The sequence below is a fragment of the Hypanus sabinus genome, chromosome 10 (assembly GCF_030144855.1).
Source record: "Hypanus sabinus isolate sHypSab1 chromosome 10, sHypSab1.hap1, whole genome shotgun sequence".
Classification (NCBI taxonomy): Eukaryota; Metazoa; Chordata; class Chondrichthyes; order Myliobatiformes; family Dasyatidae; genus Hypanus; species Hypanus sabinus.
This window is the reverse complement of record NC_082715.1, coordinates 88,921,994-88,937,783: the sequence shown is the minus strand read 5'-3', so window position 1 is coordinate 88,937,783 and position 15,790 is coordinate 88,921,994. Positions and strand designations below refer to the sequence as shown.

General features: G+C 40.3%; 1 protein-coding gene across 1 annotated transcript in view; it reads right to left on the bottom strand.

The window, feature by feature from the left end:
• Positions 1-15,790, bottom strand: part of adgrb3 (adhesion G protein-coupled receptor B3) — a 771,743-nt gene that overhangs the window by 164,928 nt on the left and 591,025 nt on the right. The window contains exons 18-19 of the mRNA XM_059982287.1: positions 11,114-11,217; positions 10,239-10,341 (exon numbers count right to left, since the gene is read on the bottom strand). Of these exons, the coding sequence (XP_059838270.1) occupies positions 10,239-10,341; positions 11,114-11,217 (207 nt within the window). The remainder of the gene's footprint in view (positions 1-10,238; positions 10,342-11,113; positions 11,218-15,790) is intronic.

Genomic DNA, 15,790 nt, shown 5'->3' with positions numbered 1-15,790 from the left:
GTGTCAGAAATAAGGCGGATGAGCTTGAAGCTCAGGTGCGAATGGTTAACTATGATGTTGTTGGGATAACGGAGACATGGCTGCAGGGAGATCAGACCTGGGAAATGAATGTACAAGGGTATACGTGCTATCGTAGGGACAGAAATGTGGGCAGAAGGGATGGGGTGGCCCTGTTGGTGAGGAATGAGATTCAGTCCTTTGCAAGGTGGGGGGACATAGGATCAAGAGAAGTAGAGTCTCTGTGGATAGAACTGAGGAACAGTAAGGGCAAAAGGACCCTAATGGGTGTTGTCTACAGGCCACCAATCAGTAGCATGGATATTGGGTGCAAGTTGAATAGGGAGTTAACATTGGCATGTGGCAAAGGTAATGTCGCAGTAGTTATGGGGGATTTCAACATGCAGGTGAACTGGGAGAATCAGGTTGGTGCTGGACCACAGGATAGGAAGTTTGTAGAGTGCCTACAGGATGCATTCTTGGAACAGCTTGTACACGAGCCGACCAGGGACAAGGCTATTCTGGATTTAGTGTTATGTAATGAACAGGATTTGATAAGCGATCTTGAAGTAAAGAAGCCATTAGGAGGTAGTGATCATAATATGATAAGTTTTTATCTGCAATTTGAGAAGGATAAGGGCAGCTCGGAGGTGTCAGTGTTGCAGTTGAACAAAGGAGACTATGGAGCCATGAGGGAGGAGCTGGCCAAAGTTAACTTGACGGATATCCTAGCAGAAAAGACAGTGGAACAGCAATGGCAGGTATTCTTGGGAATAATGCACAAGGTGCAAAATCAGATCATCCCCTGGAGAAGGAAGGATTCAAAGGGGGGAAAGGGGCCACAGTGGTTGACAAAGGAAGTCAGAGATTGCATAGCATTAAAAAAAAGGAAGTATGACAGAGCTAAGGTGAGTGGGAGGACAGATGATTGGGAAATTTTTAAGGAACAACAGAATTTAACTAAAAAGGCAATACGGGGAGAAAAAATGAGGCACGAACGCAAGCTAGCCAGAAATATAAAGGAGGATAGCAAAAGCTTTTTTAGGTTGTGAAGAGAAAAAAGATAGTTAAGAACAATGTTGGGCCCTTGAAGAATGAATGGGGTGAAATTGTTATGGGAAACAGAGAAATGGCAGAAGAATTTAATAAGTACTTTAGATCTGTCTTCACTAAGGAAGACACAAACAATTTCCTAGATGTATGGATGGGCCAAGGACAAAGGGTAACAGAGGAAATGAAACAGATTGACATTAGGAAGGAAATGGTGATGAGTAGACTGATGGGACTGAAGGCTGACAAATCCCCAGGTCCAGATGGTCTGCATCCTAGGGTACTAAAGGAGGTGGCTCTGGAAATTGCGGATGCATTGGTAATCATTTTCCAATGTTCCTTAGATTCAAGATCAATTCCTGAGGATTGGAGAATGGCTAATGTTATCCCACTTTTTAAGAAAGGAGGGAGGGAGAAAACAGAGAACTATCGACCTGTCAGCCTAGCATCAGTAGTGGGGAAGATGCTAGAGTCCATTAATAAAGATGGAATAGTGGCATATCTAGATAGCAGTGATAGGATTGGGCCGAGCCAGCATGGATTTACCAAGGGTAAATCATGCTTGACTAATCTATTGGAGTTTTTCGAGGATGTAACCAGGAAGTTAGACAAGGGAGATCCAGTGGATGTAGTGTACCTCGATTTTTGGAAGGCATTTGATAAGGTCCCACATAGGAGATTGGTGGATAAAATGGATAGAAAACTGGTTGGCAGATAGAAAGCAAAGGGTAACGGTGAATGGGTGTTTCTTGGAATGGCAGGTGGTGACTAGTGGGGTGCTTCAGGGCTCGGTATTGGGACCACAGCTGTTTACGATTTACGTCAACGATTTAGATGAAGGCATTGAGAATAACATCAGCAAATTTGCTGATGATACTAAGCTGGGTGGCAGTGTGACATGTGATGAGGATGTTAGGAGAATTCAGGGTGACTTGGATAGGCTGGGTGAGTGGGCAGATACTTGGCAGGTGACATTTAATGTGAATAAGTGTGAGGTTATCCACTTTGGGAGTAAGAACAGGAAGGCAGATTATTATCTGAACGGTGTAGAGTTAGGTAAGGGAGAAATACAAAGAGATCTAGGAGTCCTTGTTCATCAGTCACTGAAGGTGAATGAGCAAGTGCAGCAGGCAGTGAAGAAGGCTAATGGAATGTTGGCCTTTATTAAAAAGGGAATTGAGTACAAGAGCAAGGAAATCCTCTTGCATTTGTACAGGGGCCTGGTGAGACCACACCTGGAGTATTGTGTACAGTTTTGGTCTCCAGGGTTAAGGAAGGACATCCTGGCTATAGAGGAAGTGCAGCGTAGATTCACAAGGTTAATTCCTGGGATGTCTGGACTGTCTTACGCAGAGAGGTTAGAGAGACTGGGCTTGTACATGCTGTAATTAAGGAGACTGAGAGGGGATCTGATTGCAAGATATAAGATTATTAAGGGATTGGACAGATAGAGGCAGGAAATATGTTCCAGATGCTGGGAGTACCAGAGGGCATGGTTTGAGAATAAGGGGTAGGTCATTTAGGACAGAGTTAAGGAAAAACTTCTCCCAGAGAGTTGTGGGAGTCTGGAATGCACTGCCTCAGAAGGCAGTGGAGGCCAATTCTCTGGATGCTTTCAAGAAGGAGCTAGATAGATATCTTATGGATAGGGGAATCAAGGGATATGGGGACAAGGCAGGAACCGGGTATTGATAGTAGATGATCAGCCATGATCTCAAAATGGCGGTGCAGGCTCGAAGGACCGAATGGTCTACTTTTGCACCTATTGTCTATTGTCTATTAGAAAATGAACAGTTAATAACTAGCTAAACTTAAGAATATGCAAAGCAAGTTTTGTTTTACACAGAGAGTGGTAGGTGTCTTAAGCACACTCTCAGGGATGGTGGTAGAAGCAAATAAGATAGTAATAATTAAAAGGCAGTTAAGGAGATAAATAAACAGGTAGGGAACCAAGGGATATGGACCGTGTGTAGGCAGATGATCAGTACGGACATAGTGCGCCAATGGATAATATTCTATGTTCTCCACTCAAGGACATGGATTCAAGATGATACAAAAGATATAGGGTGGATAAGGCAAATTAATTTTGAATGTAGATACTGTTTCTTTGACAGTGCTGGAAAACAACATTTTGGGAAGGGATTTAAACAAGTATGAGGTGAAATTATTTAAAGATCTACTGGGAAAGAGCAGGAGAATGGAAGTAAATAGATCACAAACAGGAATATCTGCAGCTGCTGGAAATCTAAGCAACTCACACAAAATGGAGGAACTCAGCAGGCCAAGCAGCAGCTATGGAAAAGAGTTCAGTTGATGTTTTGAGCTGAGACCCTTCAGCAGGACTGGAGAAAAAAAGCTGAGTAGAATTAAAAGGTAAGGGGAGGGGAGGGAGAAACACAAAGTGATAGGTGAAACTGGGAGGGGGAGAGCTGAAGTAATGAGCTAGTAAGTTGATTGGTGAAAGAGATATAAGGCTGGAGAGGGGGGAACCTAATAGGAGAGGACAGAAGGCCATGGATGAAAGAAAAGGGGGGGGGGAAGGAACAACAGAGGGGGGTGGTTTTGGGCGGGTAAGGAGATAAGGTGAGAGAGAGAAATGGGGATGTTAAATGGTGAAGGGAGAGAGGCATTACCGGAAGTTTGAGAAATCGATGTTGATGCCATCAGGTTGGAGGCTACCCAGAATGAATATAAGGGGTTGTCCCTCCGACCTGAGTGTGGCCTCATTGTGACAATAGAAGAGGCTGTGGATGGACATATCGGAACGGGAATGGGAAGTGGAATTAAGATGGGTGGTCACTGGGAGATCCCGCTTTTCCTGGTGGATATAGGTCACTGGATAGACAGCTGCCTGAGGTTGATATGGCGACTAGCCTGCTTCTGCGCTGTAAAGTTTCCATGATCCATGGAGAGCCAATATGGAAAAAAAATACCTTCCAATTCCTGTCTTGGGAAGAAACTTAACACTTTATTCTTTCAGGTTGTTCATCTTTAAAAGCACATTGCCATCATTCATGGCAAACATGATTTCTTTTTTGAAGCTTGGTGAGAAGATTATTCTGTGTGGAAAGAAAGGTGCTTAGCAAGCTCAAGGATGTTTGAATTTTAGACGGAGATTGAAAGACTAGCACACAAACATTTAGCTACTCCAGCGTGAAATGAATGCAGTGCAGAAGTAAGTCAGGAATGAACGTGGTGTCAGCACGCTTCACTGATGCCAATGAGCACCACCACAGTGCAACAGATGACTACAGCAAGCTAGGTGAAGCCAAACTGACACTGGAGGGCAACCAGGGAGCATTCTGCTCATAATCAGGTTCATCTCTGGCAGCTCCTGTGACCCAATCTGGAGCAGAACCATCAAGCTGTGGAAACAGGTGACCCGGTCTCCGCCTGACACCATGCATTTCATGTGGAGATTTAATTAAGAAATCAGTGCCGATAAAGAGCTTACAAAGCATTGCCAAATGTACAAAGAAAATATTTTCCCTTTCAAAGGCATGTAAACACAATGATAATGTGATTTTGTAAAGCAGTTTGTTTTGAATTTTAAGGGGGAGAAAAAAAGCTATTAAGAAATTCATTTTGTTCAACTGAGACCATACAAGTATTCGAAAAGAGAATATGTCAAAGCCAGAGCTGATATGAAGAATATCTCTACTTGTGAATTACCTGGTCATTCTCACTGCTGGATGCATTTGTCATATCTCCCTGCCAGCTTGACATCCATAACTTTCATTTGTAAATTGCCAGAATCTGCTAGCAATAACTAACTCAGATATGTTTGAGTTGCATCTAGACCTTTGAGTAATGAATTTTCATAAAAAATAACTCAGAGACTGATGCTTGTCAAGAGTGTAAAATGTTGTAAACAACATTATTGCACAAAAATAACATACCTTTTCTGAATTATGTTCTCAGTCATTCCCAAGATGCGTCCCACCAATCGTATAGATAAGCACAGATATCCAAGTGACTGCTGGCAGTGAATTCAGCCTGATGCCAGTCACATCCACAGGATTTGAAAGACCATTAGGAGCAGAATTAGACCATTCAGCCCATTGAATCTGCTCTGCAAAGTGAACATGGCTGATTTATTTTCCCCTCTCAATCCCATTCTCCTGCCCTCTCCCTGCAACCTCTAACGCCCTTACTAATCAAGAATCTATTAACATCCACTTTAAATATACTCCATGACATGGCCTCCACAGCCACCTGTAGCAATGAATTCCACAGATTCTCCACTTTCCAGCTAAAAAGATTTCTCCTCATCTCTGTTCCAAAAGGATATGCTTCTATTCTGAGGCTGTACCCTGTAGTACGAGACTCTCCCTTGCTTGTACAGTCTTCAGTTCATGGATATTTTCCAAGAGAAGCAAACTAAAAGAGGCACCAGCCCACCACAACACACCAGCCCACACCCATCCCCAACCCCTGCTGTGGATCAGACCACACAACGTCAATGCAAAGCAGTAAACACCATTCCTTAAAACCAGTGCCGAGTTTCTGTATTGTCCAGCTGTTCGGCAACTTCACTTCTTGGCTTTCTGTGAAACAAAGTGTATCTTCACAGTGCAGAATTCCTACAATTATGAAAGCAACACACCCAGAATTCTGGAGGAACTCGGAAGGCTAGGCAGCATCTATGGAAAAAAAGTACAGTCGATGTTTCGGGCCAAGACCCTTCATCAGGACTAGTAAAAAAGATGAGGAATCAGAGTAAGAAAGTGGCAGAGGGGAGAAAGAACCATATGGTGATAGGTGAAACTGGGAGGAGGGGGTAAAGGATGAAATAAAGAGCTGGGAAGTTGATTGGTGAAAGAGATACAGGGTTGGAGAAGGGGGATAGGAGAGGACAGAAGGCCATGGTAGAAAGAAAAGGAGCACCAGAGAGAGGTAAGGAGATAAGGTCTGAGAGAAAAATGGCAATGGGGAAAGGTGAAGGGAGGGGGTGGGGGAAAGAGGCATTACCAGAAGTTTGAGAAATCAATGTTCATGCCATCAGGTTGGAGGCTACCCCCCAAACAAAATTTAAGGTGTTATTCCTCCAACCTGAATGTAGCCTCATCATGACAGTAGACATGTTGGAATAGGAATGGGAATGGTAAGTGGAATTAAAATGAGTGGTCATGGGCAGATCCCGCTTTTTCTGGTGGAAGGAGCATAGGAGTTTGGCAAAGCGGTCTACCAATCTGCATCGGGTCTCACCAATATACAGGAGGCCACACTGAGAGCACCAGATACAGTAAATGACCCCATCAGTCTCACAGGTGAAGTGTCATCTTACCTGGAAGGACTGTTTGGGGTCCTGAATGGTAGTGAGGGAAGAAGTGTAGGGGCAGGTGTAGCACTTGTTCTGCTTACAAGGATAAGTTCCAAGTGTGGTAACATTTCCCCTGTGAATATTACTGGAACTAATTACACCAGCAGTTATATAGTGGCACTAGAAAGCTTGTAAACCCTATAGAATTTTCTCTATTTCTGCATAAATATGACTTAAAATGTGAACAGAACTTCATGCGTCCTAAAACAAGACAAAGAGAATCCAATTAAATATTTAATTAAATAATTAAACACAAAAAACATAATACTTGTTCAAACACAAGGAAATCTGCAGATGCTGGAAATTCAACACACACAAAATGCTGGTGGAACACAGTAGGCCAGGCAGCATCTACAAGGTGAAGCACTGTTGAAGTTTCAGGCCAAGACCTTTTATCGAAGGGTCTCGGCCAAAGACGTCAACAATGCTTCTCCTTATAATACTTATTCATTTACTTATTGAGAAAAAGGACCTAATATTACATGTATTTGTTGGAAAAAGTATGTGAACCCTAGGGTAATGTCTTCTACAAAAGCTATTTGGAGCAGGTGTTCCGATCAACGAGATTGGAGGTACAGGGTGTAGAGGTGCCCTGCCCTATAAAAAAAAAGACACACAAAGTCAGACCCTGCTCTTCTCAAGGAAGAGCTGTTTATCTGCACCACGCCTCGATCAAAACAACTTCCAGAACACCTTAGAAGAATTGTAGAGATGCATGAAATTGAAAAAGGCTGCAAAGCAATTCTAAAGACTCTAAAGACCTGAGTGTTCATCAGTCCACAGTAAGTGAAATTGTCTACAAATGGAGGATAGAGTACTGTTGCTGCTCTCCCTAGAATTGAACATCCTGCAAAGATCACACCAGTACAACATGCAATGCTGAAGGAAGTGAAAAATAACCCAAAGGTAACAGCAAAAGACCTGCAGAAATCTCCGGAATTTGCTCAAGTCTATGTTCATGTGTCTACTGTAACAAAAACATTGACCAAGAATGATGTTCATGGAAGGACACCAGAGAGGACTGCTCTCCAAAAAAAAACATTGCTGCATGTCTCAAGTTTGCAAAAGACCATCTAGATGTTCTACAACACTTCTGGCATAATGTTCTGAGGAGAAATGAGACAAAAGTTGAAGTTTTTGACAGAATCGTACATTGCTATGTTTGGAGGAAAAAAGGCAAGGCAACACCAAAACCTCATCCCAACTGTGAAGCATGGTGGAAGGAGCATCATGGTTTGGGGTTGCTTTGCTGCCTCAGGGCCTGGATAGCTTCCAATCTTTGAGAGAATAGTGAATTCAAAATTGTACCAAGACATTTTACAGGAGAATGTCAGTGTAGCAGTCCATCACCATCGGTTTAATAGAAGTTGGATAATGCAACAAGACAATGATCAGTAAGACAAGAGTAAATCAACAACAGAATAGTTTAAAAAGAAGAAAATTTGGGTTTTGGAATGGCTGAATCAAAGTCCTGACCTTAATCCTACAGAAATATTCTAGAAGAACCTGAAACAAGCAGTTTATGTAAGGATGCACACAAGCATCCTCAAGCTGAAGCAGTTTTGTAAGGGAGAATGGCCTAAAATTCCTCCAAGCCGATGTGCAGGACTGATCAACAGTTAGGAAACGTTTGGTTGAAGTTGTTGCTGTACGGGGGTGGGGGGAGGGAGGGGTCACACCAGTTACTGAAAACAAAGCTTCACATACTTTTTCCAACAAATACATGTAATATTGGATGATTTTTCCTCAATAAATAAACTAACAAGTATAATACTTTTCATGTTATTTATTAATTGGTTTCTCTTTATCTAGTGTTTGGACTTACATGAAGAATTGACAATATTTTTGATCATACTTATGTAGAAATAGAGAAAATTCTACAGAGTTCATGAACTCTACAGGAATCTGAAGTGGAGAGAGTGAGCAGTTTCAAGTTCCTGCGGACCTAACCTGGTCCCAATATATCAATGCAGCTATAAAGAAAGCAAGACAATGACTGTACTTCATTAGGAGTTTGAAGATATTTGTTATGTCAACATATATACTCAAAAACTTCCATAGATGTACCGTGGAGAGCATTCTGACAGGCTGCATCACTGCCTGGTATGGGGAGGGGGGCAATGCACAGGACCAAAAGAAGCTTCAGAGGGTCGTAAACTTAGTCTGCTCCACCCATCTTGGGTACTAGTCTACAAAGTACTCAGGACATCTTCAAGGAGCGGTATCTCAGAAAGGTAGCATCCGTTATCAAGGACCCCCAGCACCCAGGGCATGCCCTTTTCTCATCCTTACCATCAGGTAGGAGGTAAAGAAGCCTGAAGGCACACACTCAGCGATTCAGGGACAGCTTCTTCCCCTCAGCCATCTGATTCTTAAATGGTCATTGAACCCGTGAACACCACCTGACTTTTTCAATATATATTATTTCTGCTTTTCCACAATTTTAAAACATATATAATATAAAAAAAAGCATACAGCACAGTGTGTACAAGGGACGGACAGGATTCCCACCTGTAATAGAACAACCCTATTCTGGCCCTATTGACAGTGATGGATGAAATAAACAAAGCTCTGTAACAGTTGACTACTCTGATCCTCCCATGTTCCTTCTGAGACAGTAATGGTAAAACAAGTGAGACAGTGGTGACCTGCATGTAAATATCTAGTTTTCAAAAAAAGCCTGATGTTCTCATGTTCAGTGATAAAGTCTACAACTATACTTCTAACTGAAAATTCAAAATAAGAAAACTCAAGCAGTAAGTTACTTCACATCCTTGTTTCATACAACAAAAAAATCATCCTTATAAAACTTCAGGGATAGAAGTTTGTCTGGAATTTTCATTCTGGGTGTTTCTATTCTTTTTTTTAAGGTTAAGGTCAGAAAAAAAACTTAACAGCATTTTAGCTGAAAATACCAGAAGAAAAGTGAAAAGATAGTTTTGGAAGCTTGCTGGAGAGAAAAGACAGGTTAAACATTTGGACACGAACACTTTATCAAAAAGTTGCATGAGACCTCTATTCTCAGATACTCCCAGAATTGCTTTAAATCTCTATTTCTTCTGTCTGCACAACAACCAAAACATCATAGGTGAAAACAACGGCAGGCTTGGAAGGTAGGTGCTGTTGCAATTAAAGAGCTTCTCTGGTGTTCCTGTTACGTAGCCTCACAAATCCACATACAAGCTCTTGCCATATAGAATGGCTCCAAGAGTACAAATATTGATAAATTCAAAAAGATCATGACAAGTACACATAGATGTAGTGGCGTATTCTGTTTCATTTGCCAAATCAAGTACCAATACTTGTTCCACAGTAAAATGCAATTTATTAAAACCATTCCCCAGTCTGTGCTTCCACTACTCTTGATGAACAAGATTACTCTGTATGTTGGTCACTCCTTGCATCAAAAACATGTTGATACTGAAAGACCTTCTATCCAAGATGGAAAGGCAAAGTGTCTCTGATCTTTACTCAAATCTCAAACCACTAACACTGGGAATCGAGATCACAAACTATATCCGTATATCTTTCCAAGGAAATTTTGAAACTTCAACCATCGATCAACAATAAACACAATCCCCATGCTACTGGCAATACAAATACATTGGATATCTTAAGCCAATCTTAACAATAAGTCATGCATAATTCCAGATAAATGTAGGTCCACAACAGGACACCCTGATGCTATTTTTCCAAGTTAATCGAACAAGCTGGGCTATTCTCCACAGTGGCCCCTGATGCAGCAGCTTCATCCACAGATCACTGCAATGGAAGAGTCAGCCTAACTCTTCACACCATTTTTTTCCTTTCCATCTGGCATTTTCCAGCTACAAAATAAGAGGCGAGTGCATTGTGTAAAATTTGGCACCTTATTATGAGTCTGTGTTTGTCCAACCACAATCAAGATATTAGACGAGATGATGGAGAGACAGAAGTTTATCAGAATAATCGACCTTTCTGATTGGATGTACCTGAGAAAACACAACACAGATCTACTTTTTAGTTGGGATGATGCAGGGAAAACATTAAATACAGATCTTGAAAGTTAATCATCTTAAGAGTAAAACTGATCATGGCTCTATTTATGAAGAGCACAATTTTATATTCAAACACAGTTTGTATAAATAAGCATACTGTACACCAAAAGAGATGCAAGTGAATGCAATTTTGAAGGAACAGCCTGAAGTGATAGCATTTATTCGTCATACTTTTTCGTACATAAAGCTAATTGGAGTACACAACAATAAACTATTTAACAGTAAGTGATGCATTATAACTCCATCTGGCAAACCATGTTTTACTTATCTAATTGACTTCACTCGGGTTTCTGCTTAATTATCCTAAACAAAGAACTCCATTATTACATAATTTGCACACACAATTGTTCAACCAATTGCAGAGCAGCTTTCAAGCTAGCCTCGACACTGGGAAGAAAGGTTTAGTACAAATTTTGCTTGAGAGTACAGAAACTTCATATTGTCGTCAGTGAGAGAATTCAGACCTCAGCGAGATAAAATCCTAATTCTGTCAGCCCCTGGATATCAGCGATGATGAGAATAACTATTAGTCTCCTAAAAATACTTCAGTTCAATTTCTGTCAAACCTTTCCAGACCTTCCTCTTTGAAACATGTAATAATTAAGGCTACAATAGTAAATTTGCAATAAAGTCTGTAATGGCTTGCAGCTGAAATTACAGTTACAGCACTTATTGAGGCAATAGTGCCTTAGCGTTCAGTACGTACCTCCACAACACAGCATAGACCACTGCCAGAGTGATGAGGGCCAGACAGGAAAGACCACAGCCTACAATTAGCGTGACTGAAGGCATATCAGCATTCTCCATATTCTGTGGAAAACAACCAGAAATAATTCAACAAAACTTGCACCTCTCTCAATAACTTATATTATTATACATCATGATTTCTTGAATATGATTGAAAATAAGGATACAATCCATGCCATTTTATAAGTGATAAAGTTAGCATGAAAAGTAGGGAGATTAAACTATTTTCAGCTTCTTCAGAAAAGATCACACAAAGTGTTTCAGTATATTACTCATTTTGCTGTGTTTTATAACCAATATAATTGGGAGATATTGGCTATGCTGTGAAAAAGATAAAGAAAATAAACAGAGTATTGAGCAAGCTAAAGTTGTAGCTCACAAGATGATTTATATCCCGAAGTCATCCTGCATCTTCTTCATAGAGAATAAATCAAATTTCTCTACCATGCTTCAAATTTAATTCCAGTAGATTTTTAAGCCAGTAACTTATTTTTATTTTTATTGATTTTTTTGTTTAATTCTGTTTGGAAATGGAAATTCAATTTCAATGCCATGATAAGATAAAACATCATTGCAAGCTGAAATATTTAGCTTCATTCTAATTCTACATACACATCACCAGCAATCAATTGAGATGAATTTTCAAAATAACATGCCAATGTTGTTGAATATCCGGATCTAGAACCTGTGGTTAAAAGGCCATTACCGTGATCTATTCATGTGAGTTTGTAGACAAGAAAGTGAAAACCATACCATTGCTTATAAACAAAACTAATCAGTGAATATTATTGCTCTGTTCTGTCAGTCCACAGTTAGCATTGAAATGCAATACGAGATGGATAATTTTCAGAAATGTCTGTTTACTTATGTACAATATATACTGTATAGTGCCTTTACCACAGTAAAAGTCGCAAGACACTTCACTGTAGCATTAACAAGAAGAATTAGGAAATACAGTTCCTTAAAAAAGTATTTGGCCTCCACAACTATTTTCACATTTAACTGTCTCATTTTCTAAATTTAAAATATATTGAAATAGGATTTTTTGAGCTAATTTACAAAACACTGTGCATCCTGTCAAATCAAAAGAAAAATTCCAAAACCTGTCAACAATTTACTAAAAATTAAAAACCAAAAGTGTGAGGCTGAAAAAGTATATATTTCCTTTGTAATTACTACACCAACTTTCCTCAGGTGCAATCACCTTATCAACTCACCCAAATTGCTGACGTAGAAAATTGAAAGATCACTTATTTTCAATGAATTCATAAGAATTCATTAAGCTCTCTTTAAGTTCCAACAGTGCATTCAAGACAAATCAGGGAAATAATAATGAATAAGCACAAATCTGGGGGAGGGTGGAGACCATCTCAAAGGCACCCATCGTACTTTGGAACTTAGTATAGTCCATTGTGGAAAAGTGGGAAAAAATATGAGACCACAGCCACACTGGCTAGGTCAGGCCGCCCCTCTAACCCTAGTCGCCTGAGAAGAATGGCACTTATAAGAGAGGCTATTGTGATGCCAACAGTCACTGTAAATGAGCTGCATAAGTCAGTGGTTCCAATGAAGTTCATATTGTCACAATCTCTAAGGCCTTGCACAAACAGGGGTATTTATGGAGGAGCGGCAAGAAAGAAGCCCTGGTTAAAATAAAAACATATCCTTGCCCATAAAAACTTTGTAAAGTGTTGCTGAGACTGTGGCAGAGCGGAGGGCGCTGAGTAGGCTACGGTCAATCATGGAAAACCCTGAACATCCTCTGCACAGCACCATCCAGAGACAGTGAAGCAGCTTCAGCGGCAGGTTGCTGTCAATGCAATGCTCCTCGGACAGGATGAAGAGATCATTACTCCCCAACGCCATTCGGCTCTACAATTCAACCACCAGGGGCAAGACATGTTAAGTGCCGGGGTTAGGACTGAGCTTAAGTTACCACTCAATGCACTTTAGTAAACTATTTAAGAACTTTTTAAAAGCTATTTATTAATGCTTTTTGGGAGGGTGATTTTAGATGCATATCATATTTTAAATACTGTATGTAATTAGTTTTGCTACAAAAAGTGTATGGGACACTGGAAAAATGTTGAATTTCCCCTTGGGGAGGAATAAAGTATCTATCTATCTAAATATGTGGAAGAAGATCTTCTGGTCAGATGCAACTAAAGTAGAACATTATGTGTGGTGTAAATCTAATACTGCACATCAGCCAGGTAACACCATCCCTACTGTTAAGTATGGTAGAGGTAGCATTGTGCTATGGAGATGCTTTTCAACAGCAGAAACAAGAAATCTGGTCAAGATTGGTGGGAAGATGAATGCTGCTAAATACAGAGAAATCCTGGATAAAAACTTGCAGGCCTCTGTCAGAAATCTTAAATTGGGGAGAGACATAATCTTTCAGCAGTACAATAACCCAAAGCACAATGCCACAGCAACCATGGAGTGGCTTCAAATGAAGAAAACTGATGTCCTTGAGTGGCCCAGTCAGAGTTCTAGTGTCTAGTTCTGCTCGTCCCATTCCAGGAAGGATGTAGGAGCTTAACCTGATTGAACATCTATGGCAAGACCTCCAGATAGCTGTCCACCACGGCTCCCCAACTAACCTGGCACAGTTTAAGCAATTTTACAAGAAGAAATGGACAAATCTTGATCCATCGCATTGTGCAAAACTAACAGAGACTAATTCCAAAAGACTATTGGCTGTAATAGTTGTGACAGGAGGTTCAACTTAGTACTGAGCAAAGAGGCGGGGAGGGGGAGATGAATACTTTTAAAGTGTTGACATTTCATTTTTTGAATATTTAGTTTTTTCTTGCTTTACAATTTTTCTTGTTTTTTGAGCTGTACAGTGGTGGTGGGGGGTGGTAGGAACATGTGTTTCACAAATAAAAATTCTCAGTTAAATCATACTCAGTGATGTGAACAAAGGGCAGGGAGCTGAATACTTTTACAAGGCACTGTATCTGCTCAGATATTATGTACTGAGTGAGGAGCCATTCAAAAGCAGATGGAGATAGAAAGGTCAGCAGAATAACTGTTACGTGATGTGATCTGAAATAGATCATTACTATCTTGCAATCTGTTACAAATGTAACTTCCCAAAGCTAGCTGTTAGTATCTAAAACACTTAAATCTAACAGCAAATTTCTCTGCAAGTTTCACATGTCAAATTCTACTGTGACAAAAAAAGCTTTTCCTTAACCTGATGGTGTGACATAACTTTAAAACAACCTAAATAATAGCAAATAGCAAGGCAGGATGTATTTGTCTAATGATTTTCAGAGATGCCTTCTCAGTTTAACTGAGTGATACCAGGGTTTCTCTTTGTGGGTAGGAGCAAGGGAGGAAAGGGGCTTGTTTTGTTGTTGATTGCGTTGTTCTGCTGGACACTGTGGGCACGCTACACTGGCACTGGGAAGCATGGTGACACTTGCAGGCTGCCCCAGCACATCCGTAAGTTGTGTTGGTTGTTAACAGTGCCTTGTAAAAGCAGAGACACATCATTGCATGTTCTGATGTATGTATATCTGATAAATTAATCTGAATTTCTGATGCAAGTTATTGGATGTACAACAAGCCAATTCATTCTCCAATTTTTTTTTGCTTACAGTAAAAGACAGGATATACACAATATGTATTCTACTAACCCATGGCTCCCTGAAAGTAGATAGGATAGGAAAGAATGCTTAGGATATGCTTGCCTTTATTGAGCATAAAAATTCGCAAGTCATGTTGCAGCTGCATAAAATTTTGGCTAGGTCACTTGTGTCTTGTTCTGCTCGTCCCATTCCAGGAAGGATGTGGGAGCTCTGGAGAGGGTGAAGAGGAGGTTTACCAGCATGTTGCCTAGTTCTCCAAGTTGCACAAACTTGGATTGTTTTCCATGGAGAGGGAAGACCTGATCGAAATTATGAGAGGCATTGATAGCGTAGACAGAGTCTATTTCCCAGGATAGAAAAGTCCCATACTGAAATGCACTGATTTAATCTGACAGGAAGGGAGGTTTCAAGGAGATTTGTAAGGCATGCTATATTTTTCCTTACACAGTGGTAGGTGTTTGGATTGCAATGCTGGGGAAGCAGCTATGATAATTATTTTTAAGGGGCATTTAGACAGAAACATGAATAGGCAGGACTGGTGGGCTGTAGACTATCTGCGGGCAGATAGGATTGGCTTAATTTGGTTTCCTGGTCAGCACAGAGATTATGGGCTGTAGTGTTCTAGGACTTATTCCACAGGCTGTGTCAAATGGCAGGATTCCTGATTGATATATTCAATTATTGTTTTCATCTGTTTTTACAGTTGGTATTTACAACTCACTTTTAAATTGAGTCTTTCTGTGCATGCAGTGTATATGTTGCTATCTGTATCAATGATGTACATTCTTCAATGTCTAGAAGGATGAAATGGAACAATCTGATCATTATTTTTGTCAATTCAAGATATCCTTCCTTGGGTGAGCACACATTTTACACACACAAGACTTATTTATTAATAATTCTTTATCCTTTTTTATTTCCTATTATATTTGACAATATAAATGAATAGGAAATAAAAAGAAATCAGATTGAGGGAGCACAATGGAAAAAGAGATAAAAATAATTGAGGGAAAATATAAGGCTCTGTCAATCAC